General features: G+C 42.8%; 1 protein-coding gene across 3 annotated transcripts in view; it reads left to right on the top strand.

The window, feature by feature from the left end:
- LOC134945683 (uncharacterized) overlaps positions 1–17,202 on the top strand; it is a 115,484-nt gene that overhangs the window by 75,031 nt on the left and 23,251 nt on the right. For all 3 annotated transcript variants that reach the window (XM_063935124.1, XM_063935123.1, XM_063935125.1), the window contains exons 5-9: positions 660–830; positions 2,548–2,573; positions 4,674–4,956; positions 6,825–7,016; positions 8,312–8,361. In XM_063935124.1, the coding sequence (XP_063791194.1) occupies positions 660–830; positions 2,548–2,573; positions 4,674–4,956; positions 6,825–7,016; positions 8,312–8,361 (722 nt within the window). The remainder of the gene's footprint in view (positions 1–659; positions 831–2,547; positions 2,574–4,673; positions 4,957–6,824; positions 7,017–8,311; positions 8,362–17,202) is intronic.

Genomic DNA, 17,202 nt, shown 5'->3' with positions numbered 1-17,202 from the left:
TGGATCTCATGTACACGTTACTGGGGGCCTTCCGCCAAACGTGGTGCCTACCACTCACCCATCTCCTCCTATCCCGCAGACTCACACCTCCCGTCCTGCTTCTTGGGTACCCCTGAAGGTCCTTTGTTCCTGGTTCCTTCCACTGTACTCTGCATACTGTGGCTCTCACATTGCACTCTCCATCTCTCGCTGAAGCTGCTGGCTCTCCTGTTACACTGCAGATATGGGCTCTCCCTCTCCTCATAGCAACACCCACACGCTGCTCTTCTCTCCATCATGCCAGGGACTGTGGACCATGCTTGTTCCACAGTCCCCGGACTGCGTTTCTCCTGGACACTAGCCTGTGCCCTCCATCCTCAGCTCACACTGAACTGTCCTGTGCTTTGTTCCTTTTGCTAAAATCCCCCTGCACTTCCTGTCCTAACCCCCTACATGTGGCAGGGTCTGCTAGAACTGGTTTGGGGCCATAAAACTCCCCCACTCACTGATAAGAATTAAAAGGCTTTTGGAACTTTCCAATATCTCTTGTCTACTAACATTCCAGTATGCCACAGTTATTACTCTGTATATTTAAGTATTAAACAAGCAGAATATTTCAGATGATTTTGGTCGCCTATTCATCTCCTGGTGAGAGTAAACTACCAGTGTTATACTTGTAGGAAGTAAGAACCTGATTTTTGTGATTGATGATCATGATGACAGCAGTGATGAGGCGAAGACGCAGATCCTGATGAGCCAGCCCATCATTGAGAGATACGCCAGAGGTCTCTTCCTCTTCAGCAAATTGGAAAAACAGTCTGACTATCAGAAGTTGCTCAGTAGTGACCGGGGTAAGCCTTCTTCTCACTTTCCGTGTTGCTGCAGTATATCTGATGAATTGTCACCTATCTATAAGGGGTAAAGGGCAAACCACACCCTAATACACCCTAACCTCCCCTCCCGCAGCCTAACCCTAACCCTTCAACTAATGCCTAACCCTAACCTCTCCTGCTGCAGCCTAAATCTAATCTCTCCGTAGTGCCTACCCCTAACCTTCCCTCCTGTAGCCTATCCCTAACCCTCCCCCTAGTGCCTAACCCTAACCTCCCCATAGTGCCTACCCCTAACCTTCCCTCCTGTACCCTATCCCTAACCCTCCCCCTAGTGCCTATCCCTAACCTCCCCATAGTGCCTACCCCTAACCTTCCCTCCTGTACCCTATCCCTAACCCTCCCCCTAGTGCCTAACCCTAACCTCCCCATAGTGCCTACCCCTAACCTTCCCTCCTGTACCCTATCCCTAACCCTCCCCCTAGTGCCTAACCCTAACCTCCCCATAGTGCCTACCCCTAACCTTCCCTCCTGTAGCCTATCCCTAACCCTCCCCCTGGTGCCTAACCCTAACCTTCCCTCCTGTAGCCTAACCCTAACCTCCCCCTAGTGCCTAACCCTAACCCTCCCCATAACCCTCCCCATAGTGCCTAACCCTAACCTCCCCTCCAGTAGCCTAACCCTAGCCTTCCAACTAATGCCTAACTCTAACCCTCTCCCTAGTGCCTAACACTAACCTCTCCTCCAGTAGCCTAACCCTAACCTTCCCCCTAGTGCCTAACTCTGACCCTCCCCATAGTGCACAACCCTAACCCTTCAACTAGTGCCTAACCCTAACCTCCCCTCCCGCAGCCTAACCCTAACACATCAACAAGTGCCTAACCCTAACCTCTCCTATTGCTAAATCATAACCTCTCTTCCTGCAGCCTTCCCCTAGTGCCTATTCCTAACTCTCCCCTAGTGTCTAACTCCAACCTCCCAGCCCGTACACTAACTCTAGCCCTCCCAACTAGTGCCTATCATTAACTTCCCTTCCTGCAGCCTAACACTAACCATCCAATGCTGGCCAAAGGTAACATGTTGCAAATATATGCACATTCTGCCAGTGCCGACGTGTTCAGTGTTGTTATTTCAACAATGTCGACACCATACTGCAACTGTTGACATTGTGGTGTCTACATTATGAATTTTTACATTGGAAGTGCCGACATGATGACGACATCCCACCCTCCACAGGAAAACTAAATCTGCGTGTTTCTCTGTTTTTACAACTGCAGAGATATACTGTATAATAGCTGGGAAGATGTGGAAACGTCCAGGTATAAATCACTTATAATGTGACGTGTTTACAAATTATGTCACAATAGTGGATTTGTTCCTCTTTATTTACCAAACAGATTGTCAAATAATGGGTCACGTAGATCACTGTGCATGATTGTAACAAAAAATGTTTCTTCCTAATACATAGTCTATAAAATGTGTTAAACTGTGAACTCGGGTATTAATTATTATTATTATTATTATAATTATTATTATAATAATTATTATTATTATTATTATTATTTATTATTAATTGTTACTTAAATATATATTTTTTAATGTGATACTTCCAATATGAAGTGATAACTGCAGAACACAAAACCTCAGTTTTATTCCTATTACTTTTTTCTACTAGAATCATTTTGTTTACGTTTTAGGACCTTGCACAACTGTATATTAATTTCTTGTCACTCCGCAGGTTCCTTCGCTGACAGTTCCCGACAGGTGAGAGACTACTGTATACTGTATACTGTATACATCTAAACTTCTAAACTATAACAGAACTCACCCTTAGTGTAAATGTTAAAGGTATTAAAATCTCTTGCAGATAACACAGTAAGGGTTAATTAGTAATCCGCAAACACAATGTCACTAAAAGATAAAAACATGCAAAAGTGCAACATGTAATAAAGATCTCTTTAAGCCTAAATAAGGCTAAATGAGTAGAAGCTTAGGAGAAACATTGAAAGATTAAAGGTTAGCGATAGAGGGACAAAAATAAAAAGTTGAACAGTCAGTATTAATGCAGGCGCACATAATCGCTGATTAGTAAATGACCTTTAGAACGCTACTTACATACCGTAATGTTATCACACTATATAGCACACTATATATTACGAAAGGTTGTCCTCTATCACCCTGAACAGAATTCTTGTATCTATATTGTACATGTGTGTGGACTGATATGGTAACCCGGAATAGTCAACTTGCTTAATCATGCTACAAAATAGATATTTAGATCTAGGATTTTTAAGCTATTTTTTTTAGCCAATGGCTATGTTGTGGCACAACATTAGAAAAAAAAACAATCATCCTATGTATTAAACAGTGATATCAGTTCAATAAAATACAGTATACGACCCCCATTGTCTCTCTGAGCGTTTTCACTGCATTGTGATGAGGTTGAGATCTCGGTGTGGTCCATAGATGATTTCCATCAGCAGAACATAGAAGCTCAAGTGTCACATGTTGTGGTGTCGCTCAGCGATAATAGCCAATCAGAACTGGAGCACTAACTTCAACAAGATAGCCCGGTGTAACAGATCTCTGGCATTCACCGCCATCATCTGCAATCACAGAGAAGATAGAAGTGGATGGAGAACTGGTGGTTTTCCCAGCTCAGTTCTCAGCCTTCTAATATACCACATATGGAATCCACACCTAGCATTCAATGCTAGGTGATTAGTCTCTAGCTCCTGGCATTGTGTGTGCCTCACTGTTATGACTGATTATTGGCTTTGAGACATGACTACCCATGTACTGATCATCCGCTTGCTAAATCCCACTCTTAGATTCCTGTGTGTACCGATTTCTCCTCCTCATCCCTATCTGCCTTATAACTCAAGTACTCGACTCTTGAAATTGTGCCTGGATTTGCCTTGGTCTCATGCTAGCATGTCTGTCTGATAATTTAGGAACCAGACCCGCCTCACTCTTATCTGCTGAAAGCGACACCTGTGTCCCAGATCTCTGACCAACTGAGGAAAGGGGTGGAGCGGGACTGCACACCCTATTACTAAAGATATTAAGAGGTTCTATCATGCCTCAGGCTAATAATATTATGTTGGAGGAAGAGAAGAGCGGATGCACACTACTAACGTATTGCAATCAATGTACTCCCTGTGTGTACCATCCAGGGCCGGTTCTAGCCCTTGTGGAGCTCTGGGCGAAAATAGGGGCGTGGCTTCATAAAGGGGCGTGGTCAGTTATGCCCCCTGTAGAGTTGTGCCCCCGTTTGTGCCCCCAGTAGAGTTGTGCCGCTTACAAAAAAATTAAATAAATACAAAATAAATTAATTAATTAATACTCACCATCCCTGCTCCTGATTCCCGACCGCTGCTGACCTCCGTCTCCGGCCACCAGCGCCGCTCCTCGGCTCTATGGGAGAGACGTCATGACATCTCTCCCATAGCACCGCATAGACACTAGAGGTCAATTATGACCCCTGGCGTCTATGTGCCGATCCCACAATGCCGTGCGGTTCATGATGACATCATCGCGCACAGCATCGGAGGGCACCACCAGTAGCAGATCTTGCCATGGCGGCGGCACCCTCCGGATGTCGGCAAAGCCCTCTGGAAGGCGGCAGCCTGGGCAAAAATCCATGTGCCCCCAGCAAGATCCGCTACTGGTACCATCCTCTCTGTAACACCGCCCTCCAGGTATTTACTAGGCACACACTGTAGGTGCTTCAAAATCTATTATCTTGGTTGGACTGTATGCCACCCTATTTATAGCAGCACTCTCACTATTACACATTATAAACGGGTGTCATAAAGAGGTGATAAGAATACGTATTCAGTACATTTTATTTTTATATGCCAGGGGTCAACGAGAAAAAAACTGAAAATTGGACTTTTCTCCAGATCAGAAGAAAGAGATTACTCCTGGCTGGTGAAGCTGCTCACTTCTGAGGACTTCAAGGACCACTGCTTAGATGTCAGAACCTTTCATATCTCCAAAAACAGATTCCAGCAGTTCACTAAGGAAGTCTCCATATGCACCTATGGAATCCTGTATCACACCAAGAACAGAGGCCGGGTCAACGTCACTGATGTCACCGACTCTCTCTATGATGATGAACTAAAGTATCTGTGGACGGTTCTTGGTAAGACACACGCAAGCCACGTCTGTATTTCTAAGCCAGCGTCCCATGGTCATTTAGGCTGATCTTCATACTGAAGCATGTCAATATTCATTGTCTCACTGATACACTGTTAACGTAATTATTTTATCTTGGAAGGGGATAGTCAGGTCAGGTAAGGGGAGCGCCATATGTGTTTTCTCTTATGTATAAAAAACTAAATAGAGAAACAATATACAGTATGTACTGTATATTGAATACAATATCTGGTTGGCCATTCACACTGATATAACAACATATTACATACACTTGGGGGCCAATTTAGTTAGCCGTAATTTCCCCAAAAATTGCTTCATACTTCCAAAACCTCCATGTCCACAACTTTTTGTTATCCATTGTAAAACGGGTACTGAAATAAGGACTCGTGAGGCAGGTCTTTTGGTTACAGCACAGTGTCTTTACTGGCGTGAGACGCTGTGGAACAGCATACACAGGCTTGGGCCTGGTCACACAGGTACATGCAGAAAATAAATAAAGACACATAAAAGGTCAGAGCACTTCCCGTGCTCAATAGTAATTCTGCTGCAGTGGCTCACAGCCACACATGGCATGCTCTCCGGGTACGGCCAATGTCCACAGCCCCTGGCGCTACAAACTGTTCCCCGCTCACTGGTCTCTAGCAGGCATCAGTCCCCAGAACTCTGGGTAAATGGGATTTTTAAACCCCTCTCCTGCACCTGACATCCTGCTGTCTCTGTGTGAGCTGGAAAATCTGGACCTCTGTTTCTCCAGCTACAGCGGTGCAAACCATAAAACCCGGAGTCATAAACCTCCACTGCATGTGCAGAATGTGCAAGCCTTATAAACAATTAAAAATCACATCACAGACATCTTTATTTACCCCCAAAATAATGTAGATGCTTCATTTTGGTGAAAAATACTTCTAGAATTGTTACATTTGTAATAGAAAAGATAAAAATCAGCATTTGAAACCTTTTAAGATCCTCAGATATGTTGCTTATGGCCACTAACAGCTTTCTACTATATCCTGTATTTGGCACTTTATGAGGTTCATGGTGATTTCCCCAGTTCTTTCTGCACCTCCCCCCAGGTTGCGTACTGTAGAATTACTGAGCGGATGATGCAATAAGCATTTCTTTATTGAATTGCAAGGTTCGCGGGATCACGCCTGAGAAAAGCAGGTCACAATATGAGAATTAAGTGGACCAGCGGTAAAATAAAATATTAATGCAGTTATTTGAATTCTTCCTTGGTATATGGGAGAGGTACTGTAGCAGCTGTAAGTCTGGGGCCACACATAGCGGGCAAGCGGGTCCGGTTCAGCGGGGGAACTGCTTGGCCACAAGGAGACTGCACACACATGTGTGGCAGAGTCGGCGCTGCCGGATCCAGCCGCAGCATGCTGTGGTTGGGCTGGTTGACAGGACGGCAGGATTTCAATGAGAACACATACATTTCAATGTATGTGTTCACACAGTGTGGATGTGTTCCTTTTAAATCCCGTGTGTCACTGGCCGGATCGAACAGGATCCGTGTGCACACAAAAAAAACCCACCCGGCCGAGCGGGATCCGCATGGCCACTATGTGTGGCCCCAGCCTAAAAGTCAAACATTGTGGGAAAATTCTACATATACTGTACATTATAAAGACTGATTTATAAATTGCTGGTTCCCATAGATCTAATATAGTACTTAACTTACACGTAACAAAGGAATTAAATATATAGTGCTGAGAGGTTATTCAAGGGGTAATCAACAGCTCATCGGCGCTGTACCATAACTTTGTTACGTAATGTCAGTAGAATACTACCGCTTACTGTATATTAATATTCATGCTTCCACAAACACTGACCTACCTTCTGTGTGTGCAGGGAAGGACAATGTGATTGTGGTGATTGATGATCTGATAGACAGCAGTGACCAGGAGAAGACCCGGATCCTACAGGCTCAGCCTAGTATTGCAGCCTGGGCCGATGAACTCATCCTCATCACACACAAAGAAAAGACTGAGGAGATGGGGCAGCAGGCGAAGATGAAGTTTCTGAGGATATTCCTGAGGCTAGGTAGGCCAACCTGATCACCCAGAGTACTCTTGTCCATCCTTCCTACGTCATTGGCTGAGGCTGGGTAGGGAGAGAGCAGAGTGATCAGAACACCCTAGTATTATTAATTTATTAAGAGTTTCTTATATAGCGCAGCAAATTCTGTTGCTCTTTACAGTTGTACACAATGATAAAACAAAAATGGGTGATAAACAAACAGTCATAGAGGTAGGAAGGCCCTGCTCGCAAGTTTACACTCTATAGGAGTGATGCTACAGCCCACTGTGCATCCTACTGTAATGTGCACAACATGTATCAGGTCTTCCAGGAAATGCTAATGTATCACTAAATCCCAGGGGTGACCACTTATGTGTAAGTGAGCGTTTCTTGACGAAAGCTGAATAAACTGAAATGTTGACTTGCATGTACAGTAGGTGGTCACCCCCAGGATTTATTGTTACATTAGGATGTCCTGAGAGTGCCGAAGTATTTCTTCTGACATTACCCCAGAGGGCACCTGGGCAGTTATGCAGCATAAGGGATAGAGCGCCGGCCACGACTTGCAGAGTCTTCAGACATGGAAATCATGGTTAGTGCATCTTTGGGCCCCACCAACAGTCTACAGCTCCGTACCTCTGAATAGCAACCTCCCAGTCACTGCTCAGGAACACCTATTACCTTTCCTATACGCTTCTGCGTCTGTGCATCTGACATCGCTTCTGTGCAAGCACAATCAGGGTGTATACGTGGTGTGACTTAGACATGTGCACAGTCAGAAAACATGGCTCCACAGCATCACCGCTGCACCAGACTCATAATCACACCCTTTGTGTTCTTAATTAGGGTTTTAAAAATGAACATTGATATGCAGAAGAAGTAACATATGGCGCTACACATATGGAGCTATATTTATGGCGCCACAAGGGTTCTGCTGCAGAACCCTTGTGGCACCTTATAAATAAAGGATAATATTAATGATAGCATGTGTGCAGGAAAACAGACCTATCACACACGCGGAATAGAAAGAAAGAAATAATTAAATAAATTCAGCACATTGTGACTGGACCTCATGATGGTAACTGTAGAATATCCCAGTCCTGTCCATACAAATCTAACACCTTGCAGATTTCTTCTTGGTATCATAAGACTCTTCTCTCTCTCTCTCTCTCTCTCTCTCTCTCTCTCTCTCTCTCATTTTGTCTCTGTCAACCCTTTCTTTCTGATAAGAAAGAGAAAAAATAAGCTAGGAAGATTATATATATGGAATATTATGGATATGCTTATGTATAAAGATACTGCTTTTCCTTGTTTCACAGAATTAAGAATTGAAATTCATCGATTACCGTTAAGCACCGGCATTAGAAAAGTGAGTAACCCTCCCACTTTCATCATCCACCATGACATCTTGTCACTTCAGGCTCCACACCCACCAACACTGCCAACCTTGTCCTCCTTCACACTAGTCTCTAGGACTTAAGTTATCACCTCCTCTCCACCCTCCACCTGCCCAGTTGACCACATTCCACCTGACCTCCTCCAGTCCCTTCCCCTGAAACATGTTTCATATTGCCCAACTGGCCAACTTGTCTTTTTTTTTTGGCACTTTCCCTTTATCCTTCTTGACCCTTACTACCTTGAGAACTATCATCCAATCGCTCTACTGCCCTTTATTGCCAAACACCTTGAGTGGGTGGTAGGTGGTGTATAACTACCTCACCTTCTTTCTGTATACTCAATCCTTCTGTTACCCACTCCAATCTGGCTTTCAGTCTCTTCATTCCACAATCACTGCCCTCACCAAGGTCACCAACGACCTCATATCTGCCACATCCAAAACTATTCTTATACTCTTTGATCATACCGTAGCATTTGCCATCACTGACCAACACCTGTTCTCCCAAACACCATTGGGATTCATGACTCAGCTATCTCCTTGTTTGCTTTTTAGTGGTCACACCATTTCTTCTCGGTTTATATACCAACCTCCACTTCTTATTTGCCAAGGTCCTGTCTTGTCCTTCTTCTCTTCTCCTCTACATGTCTTCCCTTGGTGAGATCATCAGTTCCTTTAGACTTCGCTATAACCGCTATGCCGATAATACCCACATTTACCTCTTCTCCCCAGACTTTTCCTCTGTACTTTCCTTTGGGACCTTCTGTACATCAGCCATCTTCTCCTGGATGGCACAATACTTTCTGAAACTTAATATCTCAGAACCTGAACTCATCACCTTTTATCCCAGACATGGTGCATCTTTTTGGGATACGGTCATTAGGTTGACCACACTTAGGTAGACAGTCATTAGGTAGACCACTATTGGTCGACATGCAGTAAGTCGACAGGGTTTCTAGGTCGACATGGTCCCTAGGTCTACATGTTCTAGATCGACATCAACGTGAGTTTTTTTTTTTAATCAACTTTTTCACACTTTACGATTCACGTGGACTAAAATTGGGACCGGTAACATGTCTTCACTCGCCATGCGAGGGGACACAATACACTAATTGGGGTTCCCGGTCACTCTACGAGGAAAACAACACCAACATTTTTTTAAAAAATCTCACGTCGACCTTTTGTCATGTCGACCTAGAACATGTTGACCTATGGACCATGTCTACCTAGAAACCCTGTTGACCTACTGAATGTCGACCAATAGTGGTTGACCTAATGACTATCGACCTAAGGGGGTCATACCAAAATGATCGCACGCTAGGTTTTTTCGCTACGGTGCGATCAGGTCAAAACTGCGAATGAGTATGCACCATAGTGCGCAGGCGCGTCGTATGGGTACAAAGCGGATCTTTGCTGAGCGATGGATTTAATGAAGAATCCATTTGCACAGCCGATCACAAGGAGATTGACAGGAATAAGGCGTTTGTGGGTGGCAACTGACCGTTTTCTGGGAGTGTTTGGAAAAACTCAGGTGGGTCCAAGCGTTTGCAGGGCGGGTGTCTGACGTCAATTCCGGACACGGACAGGCTAAAGTGATCGCAGCGGCTGAGTAAGTTCTGGGCTACTCAGAAACTGCACAAAACTTTTTTGTACCGCTCGGCTGCACATGCGATCGCACACTTGCAAAGCGAAAATACACTCCCCTATGGGCGGTGACTATCTTTTTGCAGCTCTGCAAAAAGTAGCTAGTGAGCAGAATGACCCCCATAGTGTGGTTGACCCAATGACCCATACCCCATCTTTTTCACTGTATGATTACAGAGGACAAGTAGTGCCACTCCCAAAGCTAGGGCTCCATACATTGGGAGTGGCAGTAAGTGTCTGCTGTAATCATTTACAAGTATACCTCTAAGTGATCATTATATCCGGCTTGCTCAGGACACTGTCCTCACCTTGCTGCCCACTTGGGAACACCAGCAGCTTTGGTAAGAAGAGTGCTTTTATGCTTAAACCTGGATTGCATGAGAGAGATTTGCACAAGGAGCGTTGCACATGATTAGTTGGAGGAATTAGCTCCGCTGACCTGCAGATTAGATAACATCAGCAGCAGTAAGAACGCTACGTTATACCTAAGCCGGGACTGTGACTGCTTATGTAAGAGGTGTGTACACAGCATAGTACTGAGGGCCTAGCAAGTCACTGTATGCGGGTGCAGAGATAAGCGTTTATCACTTACTAACAATAGGTTATTAGAGACTGCAACAGCACAGCAATAACTATATGCCAACACGTTACTAATCCTGTATATTGCCAACACGTTACTAACCCTATATATTGCCAACACGTTACTACCCCATATATTGCCAACACGTTACTAACCCTATATATTTCTAACACGTTACTAACACGTTACTAACCCTATATATTGCTAAGACGTTACTAACCCTATATATTGCCAACACGTTACTAACCCTATATATTGCTAACACGTTACTAACCCTATATATTGCCAACACGTTACTAACCCTATATATTGCTAACACGCTACTACCTCATATATTGCCAACACGTTACTAACCCTATATATTGCCAACACGTTACTACCCCATATATTGCCAACACGTTACTAACCCTATATATTGCTAACATGTTACTAAATCTATATATTCCTAACACGTTACTAACACATTACTAACCCTATATATTGCTAACATGTTACTAAATCTATATATTCCTAACACGTTACTAACACATTACTAACCCTATATGTTGCTAACACGTTACTAACCCTATATATTGCTAACACGTTACTAACCCTATATATTGCTAACACGTTACTAACACGTTACTAACCTTATATATTGCTAACACGTTACTAACCATATATATTGCTAACATGTTACTAAATCTATATATTCCTAACACGTTACTAACACATTACTAACCCTATATATTGCTAACACGTTACTAACCCTATATATTGCTAACATGTTACTAACACGTTATTAACCCTATATATTTCTAACACGTTACTAACCCTATATATTGCTAACACGTTACTAACATGTTACTAACCCTATATATTGCTAACACGTTACTAACACGTTACTAACCTTATATATTGCTAACACGTTACTAACCCTATATATTGCCAACACGTTACTAACCCTATATATTGCTAACATGTTACTAAATCTATATATTGCTAACACGTTGCTAACACATTACTAACCCTATATATTGCTAACACGTTACTAACCTTATATATTGCTAACACGTTACTAACCCTATATATTGCTAACACGTCACTAACAAGTTACTAACCCTATATATTGCTAACACGTTACTAACCCTATATATTGATATTCCTAACACGTTACTTACCCTCTATATTGCTAAAACTTTACGAACCCCACATATTGCTAACATGTTACTACACGTTACTAACCCTATATATTGCTAACACGTTACTAACCCTGCATATTGCTAACACGTTACTAACCCTATATATTGCTAACACGTTACTAACCCTATATATTGCTAACACGTTACTAACCCTATATATTGCTAACACGTTACTAACCCTATATATTGCCAACACGTTACTACCCTATATATTGCTAACATGTTACTAAACCTATATATTGCTAACACGTTACTAACCCTATATATTGCTAACACGTTACTAACCTTATATATTACTAACACGTTACCAACCCTATATATTGCTAACATGTTACTACACGTTACTAAGCCTATATATTGCTAACACGTTACTAACCCTATATATTGCTAACACGTTACTAACCCTACATATTGCTAACACGTTACTAACCCTATATATTGCTAACACGTTACTAACCCTATATATTGCTAACACGTTACTAAGCCTGTATATTGCTAACACGTTACTAACCCTACATATTGCTAACACGTTACTAAGCCTATATATCCATTTCAAGCTTCTCACACTCGCTTACAAAGCCCTCACCCACTCCTCTCCCATCTACATCTCTGATCTTATCTCCCTTTACACTGCCACCCGTCCTCTTCACTCTGCTAATGCACGACGACTTTCCTGCCTACGGATCACCTCCTCCCACTCCTACCTCCAAGATTTTTCACGTGCTGCACTACTTCTCTGGAATTCCCTACCTCTCCCCCTCAGACTCTCCACCTCTCTACAAAACTTCAAATGGGCTCTCAAGACCCACTTCTTCACCAAACCCAGCCAAATCTCATCCTAATCCTCTGTTCCACACTCTCTATGTACCCCAACTGTGTCACCCCTGTCTGTCTACCCCTCCCCTTTAGAATGTAAGCTCTCACGAGCAGGGCCCTCTTCCCTCATGTGCTTATCCTTTCTTACTTTAATTATCTTCAACTGCATCAACTCCAGCAGTCTTCTGCCACCTGATACTTATTCCAGTGTCATCTGCTGATGTAACTATGTTTATTTACCCTGTACTTGTCCTATACTGTCATCAACTGTAAGTTGCTATTTTCCTGTTTGATTATTTATGTACTCTGTAATTGGGCGCTGTGGAACCCTTGTGGCGCCATATAAATAAAGGATAATAATAAATAATAATATTTTGCTAACACGTTACTAAAAAGTTTCTAACCCTATATACAGTATTGCTAACACGTTACTAAGCCTATATATAGCTAACACATTACTAACTCTATATAGTGCCAACACGTTACTACCCCATATATTGCCAACACGTTACTAACCCTTTATATTGCTAACACGTTACTAACCCTATATGTTGATATTGATAACACGTTACTAACCCTATATATTGCTAAGACTTTACAAACCCTATATATTGCTAACACGTTACTAATGCTATATATTGCCAACATGTTACTAACCATATATATTGCCAACGCATTACTAAGCCTATATATTGCAAACACGTTACTAACCCTATATAATGCTAACACGTTACTAACCCTATATATTGATATTGGTAACACGTTACTAACCCTATATATTGCCAAAACTTTACCAACCCTATATATTGCTAACACGTTACTAACCCTATATATCGTTAACATGTTACTAACAAGTTACTAATCCTACATATTGCTAACACGTTACCAACCATATATATATTGCTAACAAGTTACTAAACCTATATATTGCTAATACGTTACTAACCGTATATATTGTTAACAATTCACCAACCTTATATATTGTTAACACGCTACTAACCGTATATATTACTAACACGTTACTAACCCTATATATTGCTTTGTATTAAACAAAGTTTGTGTACATTGAGCCATCAGAAAACAAAGGTGACACATTTGGATATTGGATAGTCAGCCTGTACTATATATTGGAGTTGACATGTTTTAGCTAAGAGCTACTATTTTGAATAAACATGGACCAATCGGATCCGAGCTTTTAGATGGCCAGCGCGGGGGAGGGGGAGGGGGGACAAGAGCAACAAAGCTCCTTGCATGCTCGCTGCTCTCACCACAGTAGTCTCTGTTGGTAGGCATGCCGACCGTCAGGATATTCACCGTTCGGGATCCTATCATCGGTCACATAACCGCATCCCATTGTAGTGCCTCCAGCTCACATCATGTCATATTGTAGTGCCCCAGCTCACATTATACCATATTGTAGTGCCCCAGCTCACATTATACCATAATGTAATGCCCCAGCTTACATTATACCATTATGTAGTGCCCCAGCTCACATTATACCATATTGTAGTGCCCCAGCTTACATTATACCATATTGTAGTGCCCCAGCTTACATTATACCATATTGTAGTGCCTCCAACTTACATTATACCATATTGTAGTGCCCCAGCTCACATTATACCATATTGTAGTGCCCCAGCTTACATTATACCATATTGTAGTGCCCCAGCTCACATTATACCATATTGTAGTGCCCCAGCTTACATTATACCATATTGTAGTGCCCCAGCTCACATTATACCATATTGTAGTGCCCCAGCTTACATTATACCATATTGTAGTGCCCCAGCTTACATTATACCATATTGTAGTGCCTCCAACTTACATTATACCATATTGTAGTGCCCCAGCTCACATTATACCATATTGTAGTGCCCCAGCTTACATTATACCATATTGTAATGCCCCAGCTTACATTATACCATATTGTAGTGCCCCAGCTCACATTATACCATATTGTAGTGCCCCAGCTTACATTATACCATATTGTAGTACCACCAGTTCCCATTATACAACATTGTAGTGTCACCACTTCACATTATACAAAACTGCAATGCCACCACTTCCGATTATACCACATTGTAATGCCACCACTTCCCATTATACAACATTGTAGTGCCACTAGTTCCCATTATAAAACATTGTAGTGCAACCAGTTTCCATTATACAACATTGTAGTACCCCCAGTTCACATTATGCCACTTTGTCTTCAGTTCAGTTTGTTGGTCTGGTTACTACACATCTCAACCTCAGCCTTCCCCTAATGCTCTGTGCACTGAATGGGATCTGGAAGATAGGTCGACAGTTATTAGGTTCAACAATCAATTGGTCGACGCAGCAAAATGTCGACATGAGTTTTTATTTATTGTTTTGTTGACCTTTTTCATACTTTACCATACACGTGGGAATAGTAACCTGCCCAAATCATGGCGACCGAAGCAAGCCATGCGAGGGGATGCATTACACTTATTTGGGTTCCATGTGCCAATACGGAGAAAATTACACCAAAATGACCTAAAAAAGTAATGTCGACCTTTTCATGTGTCAGTCTTTCCCATGTAGACCTTTAGTCACTGTCAACCTCGTGCATGTCGAACTTTTGGGGTCGACCTAATAACTGTCGACCTTGTATACCACATCTGCGTGCAATTTACTACATTATGGGAGAAAGGTGTCATGTCCTACTCCTCTGGATCAGCTGACCTTGTTCATGTATCTCTCTGGCATGTCCTGTGGTCCGATGTCCATGCCTTGTCTTCTTGTTCACCCTGTGCGTGTCACACCCTGCTTTGTTTCTGATTCCAGTCTGGCTGTGTGACTAGTCCCAGCATAGCATGGGCGCGGCCATCTTGAATCTAGTCATGTGCTCACTCCTGCACCTATCTGGTTTATGCATTACTCCATGTGATTATTGCAGCCTATCTGCTCCCAGTCCAGCCTATTTAAGCCCTTCCTATTGGCTTGATCACTGCCAGACAAGTCAGTTGATCTCCTAGTTGCTGCATTCCTTGTGTCTTAGTACTGCCGGATTAAAAATAGTTTTCCACCTGTGAAACACCAGCTAATGCATACACCTGAGTGCTATAGCTTCCAGCAATAACAGTTCCATCCTGGTTAATCCTGTTAGCATCTCCAACTTGTTCCGCAGCACTACAGCTACCAGCAATATCTCTAAGCCTGATTATCCTGATACCAGTCCCTGCTTGTCCGGGAAACTACTGGGCCCAGCCAGCTACCAGCAATACCTCTAAGCCTGGTTATCCTGAAATCCGTTCCTGTCTATCTGGTGAACTACTAGTCCCAGCCAGCTGTCAGCAATATGTAGTGCAGTTCCAATTCCCAGTGTCTGCCTATTTGAAGAGTAGCTGGTCCCAGCCTAGCATCCGTGCCTATTAGCCAGTCCCAGCCCGACACCAGAGCATAGACAGTTCCAGCCTGACACTCCAGTTTCAGTCTGGTTCCAGTATCTAGTCCAGTCATCTCCTGGTTCCAGTCTGGCTCCAGTTCCAGTTTTTGTCTTATTCCAGTATCCGGGTCCAGTCATCTCCTGCTTCCTGTCTGGCTCCAGTTCTAGGTTTTGTCTTGTTCCAGTATCCGTTCCAGTCATCTCCTGGTTCCAGTCTGGCTCCAGTTCTAGGTTTTGTCTTGTTCCAGTATCCGGTCCAGTCATCTCCTGGTTCCACTCCAGCTTGAATATTGGTTCTGGTCCAGTCACCTTCAAGTCTCAGCCCGGTCACTCTAATAAAGAACTTCCCTACTGTCTCTCCAAGTTGAAGCACAAGTCATCACTCATCGCAGCCCCATCTGTACAGTCCAGTGGTCCCAATCAATGTCATCGCACAGACAAAACCTACATTCCTGACAGGCAGGGTATACAAGATAGACAGTTAAAAGACAGTCATTACAGTACTGTAGGTCGACATCATATGGGCGCAGTCAAAAGTCCGACAGGGTCAAAATTATGACATGGTCAAAAGTCCAACAGTCAGAATGTCGTCATGGTCAAAATGACAACACCGTTTTTTGTTTTTTTTACTGTGTTATTTTGTGTTTTTAAACTTTTTTTTTTGCACAATTTGTCGCTCACCACAAGGTTACTAAAGTTAATAGTTTGTGACAATGATAGTAAATGAAAGAGTTGAAAAAGCATGAAAAATCCCTAAAGAAAAATGTGTGTCAAACTTTTGACCCCGTTGACCATCACGTTACACTAGTAACATGAATGATGAGTAGTTTGTAGACTGTACGTTTCTGTATTCAGTACAATCCACCTGTTCTTGCTGTTGTGGGTGCAGGGGTAGTGGCTCCACTAAGCCGCCTCCAGCAACGGCACCCTCTATAGTATGTTGCTGGTCTGTATTACTCTATTATATATTCTGTTGTCTGTATGTACGGGATGTTTGACCTTGATTGATACTATAAACACTTTGTGTACTGAACCAGTACTGTATGCACACTAGCAATTCACTGTGAGATACTGTAATTAAATCATTGATGCATGAGGCGCTGTATACCTCATGCCTCTGTGATATCAATAATCCCTTGAATATTCATATGCTGCAGTTGGATGAATATTGGCTCAATTTACGAAAT

This window comes from Pseudophryne corroboree, chromosome 7, assembly GCF_028390025.1.
Source record: "Pseudophryne corroboree isolate aPseCor3 chromosome 7, aPseCor3.hap2, whole genome shotgun sequence".
Taxonomy (NCBI): Eukaryota; Metazoa; Chordata; class Amphibia; order Anura; family Myobatrachidae; genus Pseudophryne; species Pseudophryne corroboree.
This window is presented reverse-complemented; position numbering and strand designations above follow the sequence as displayed.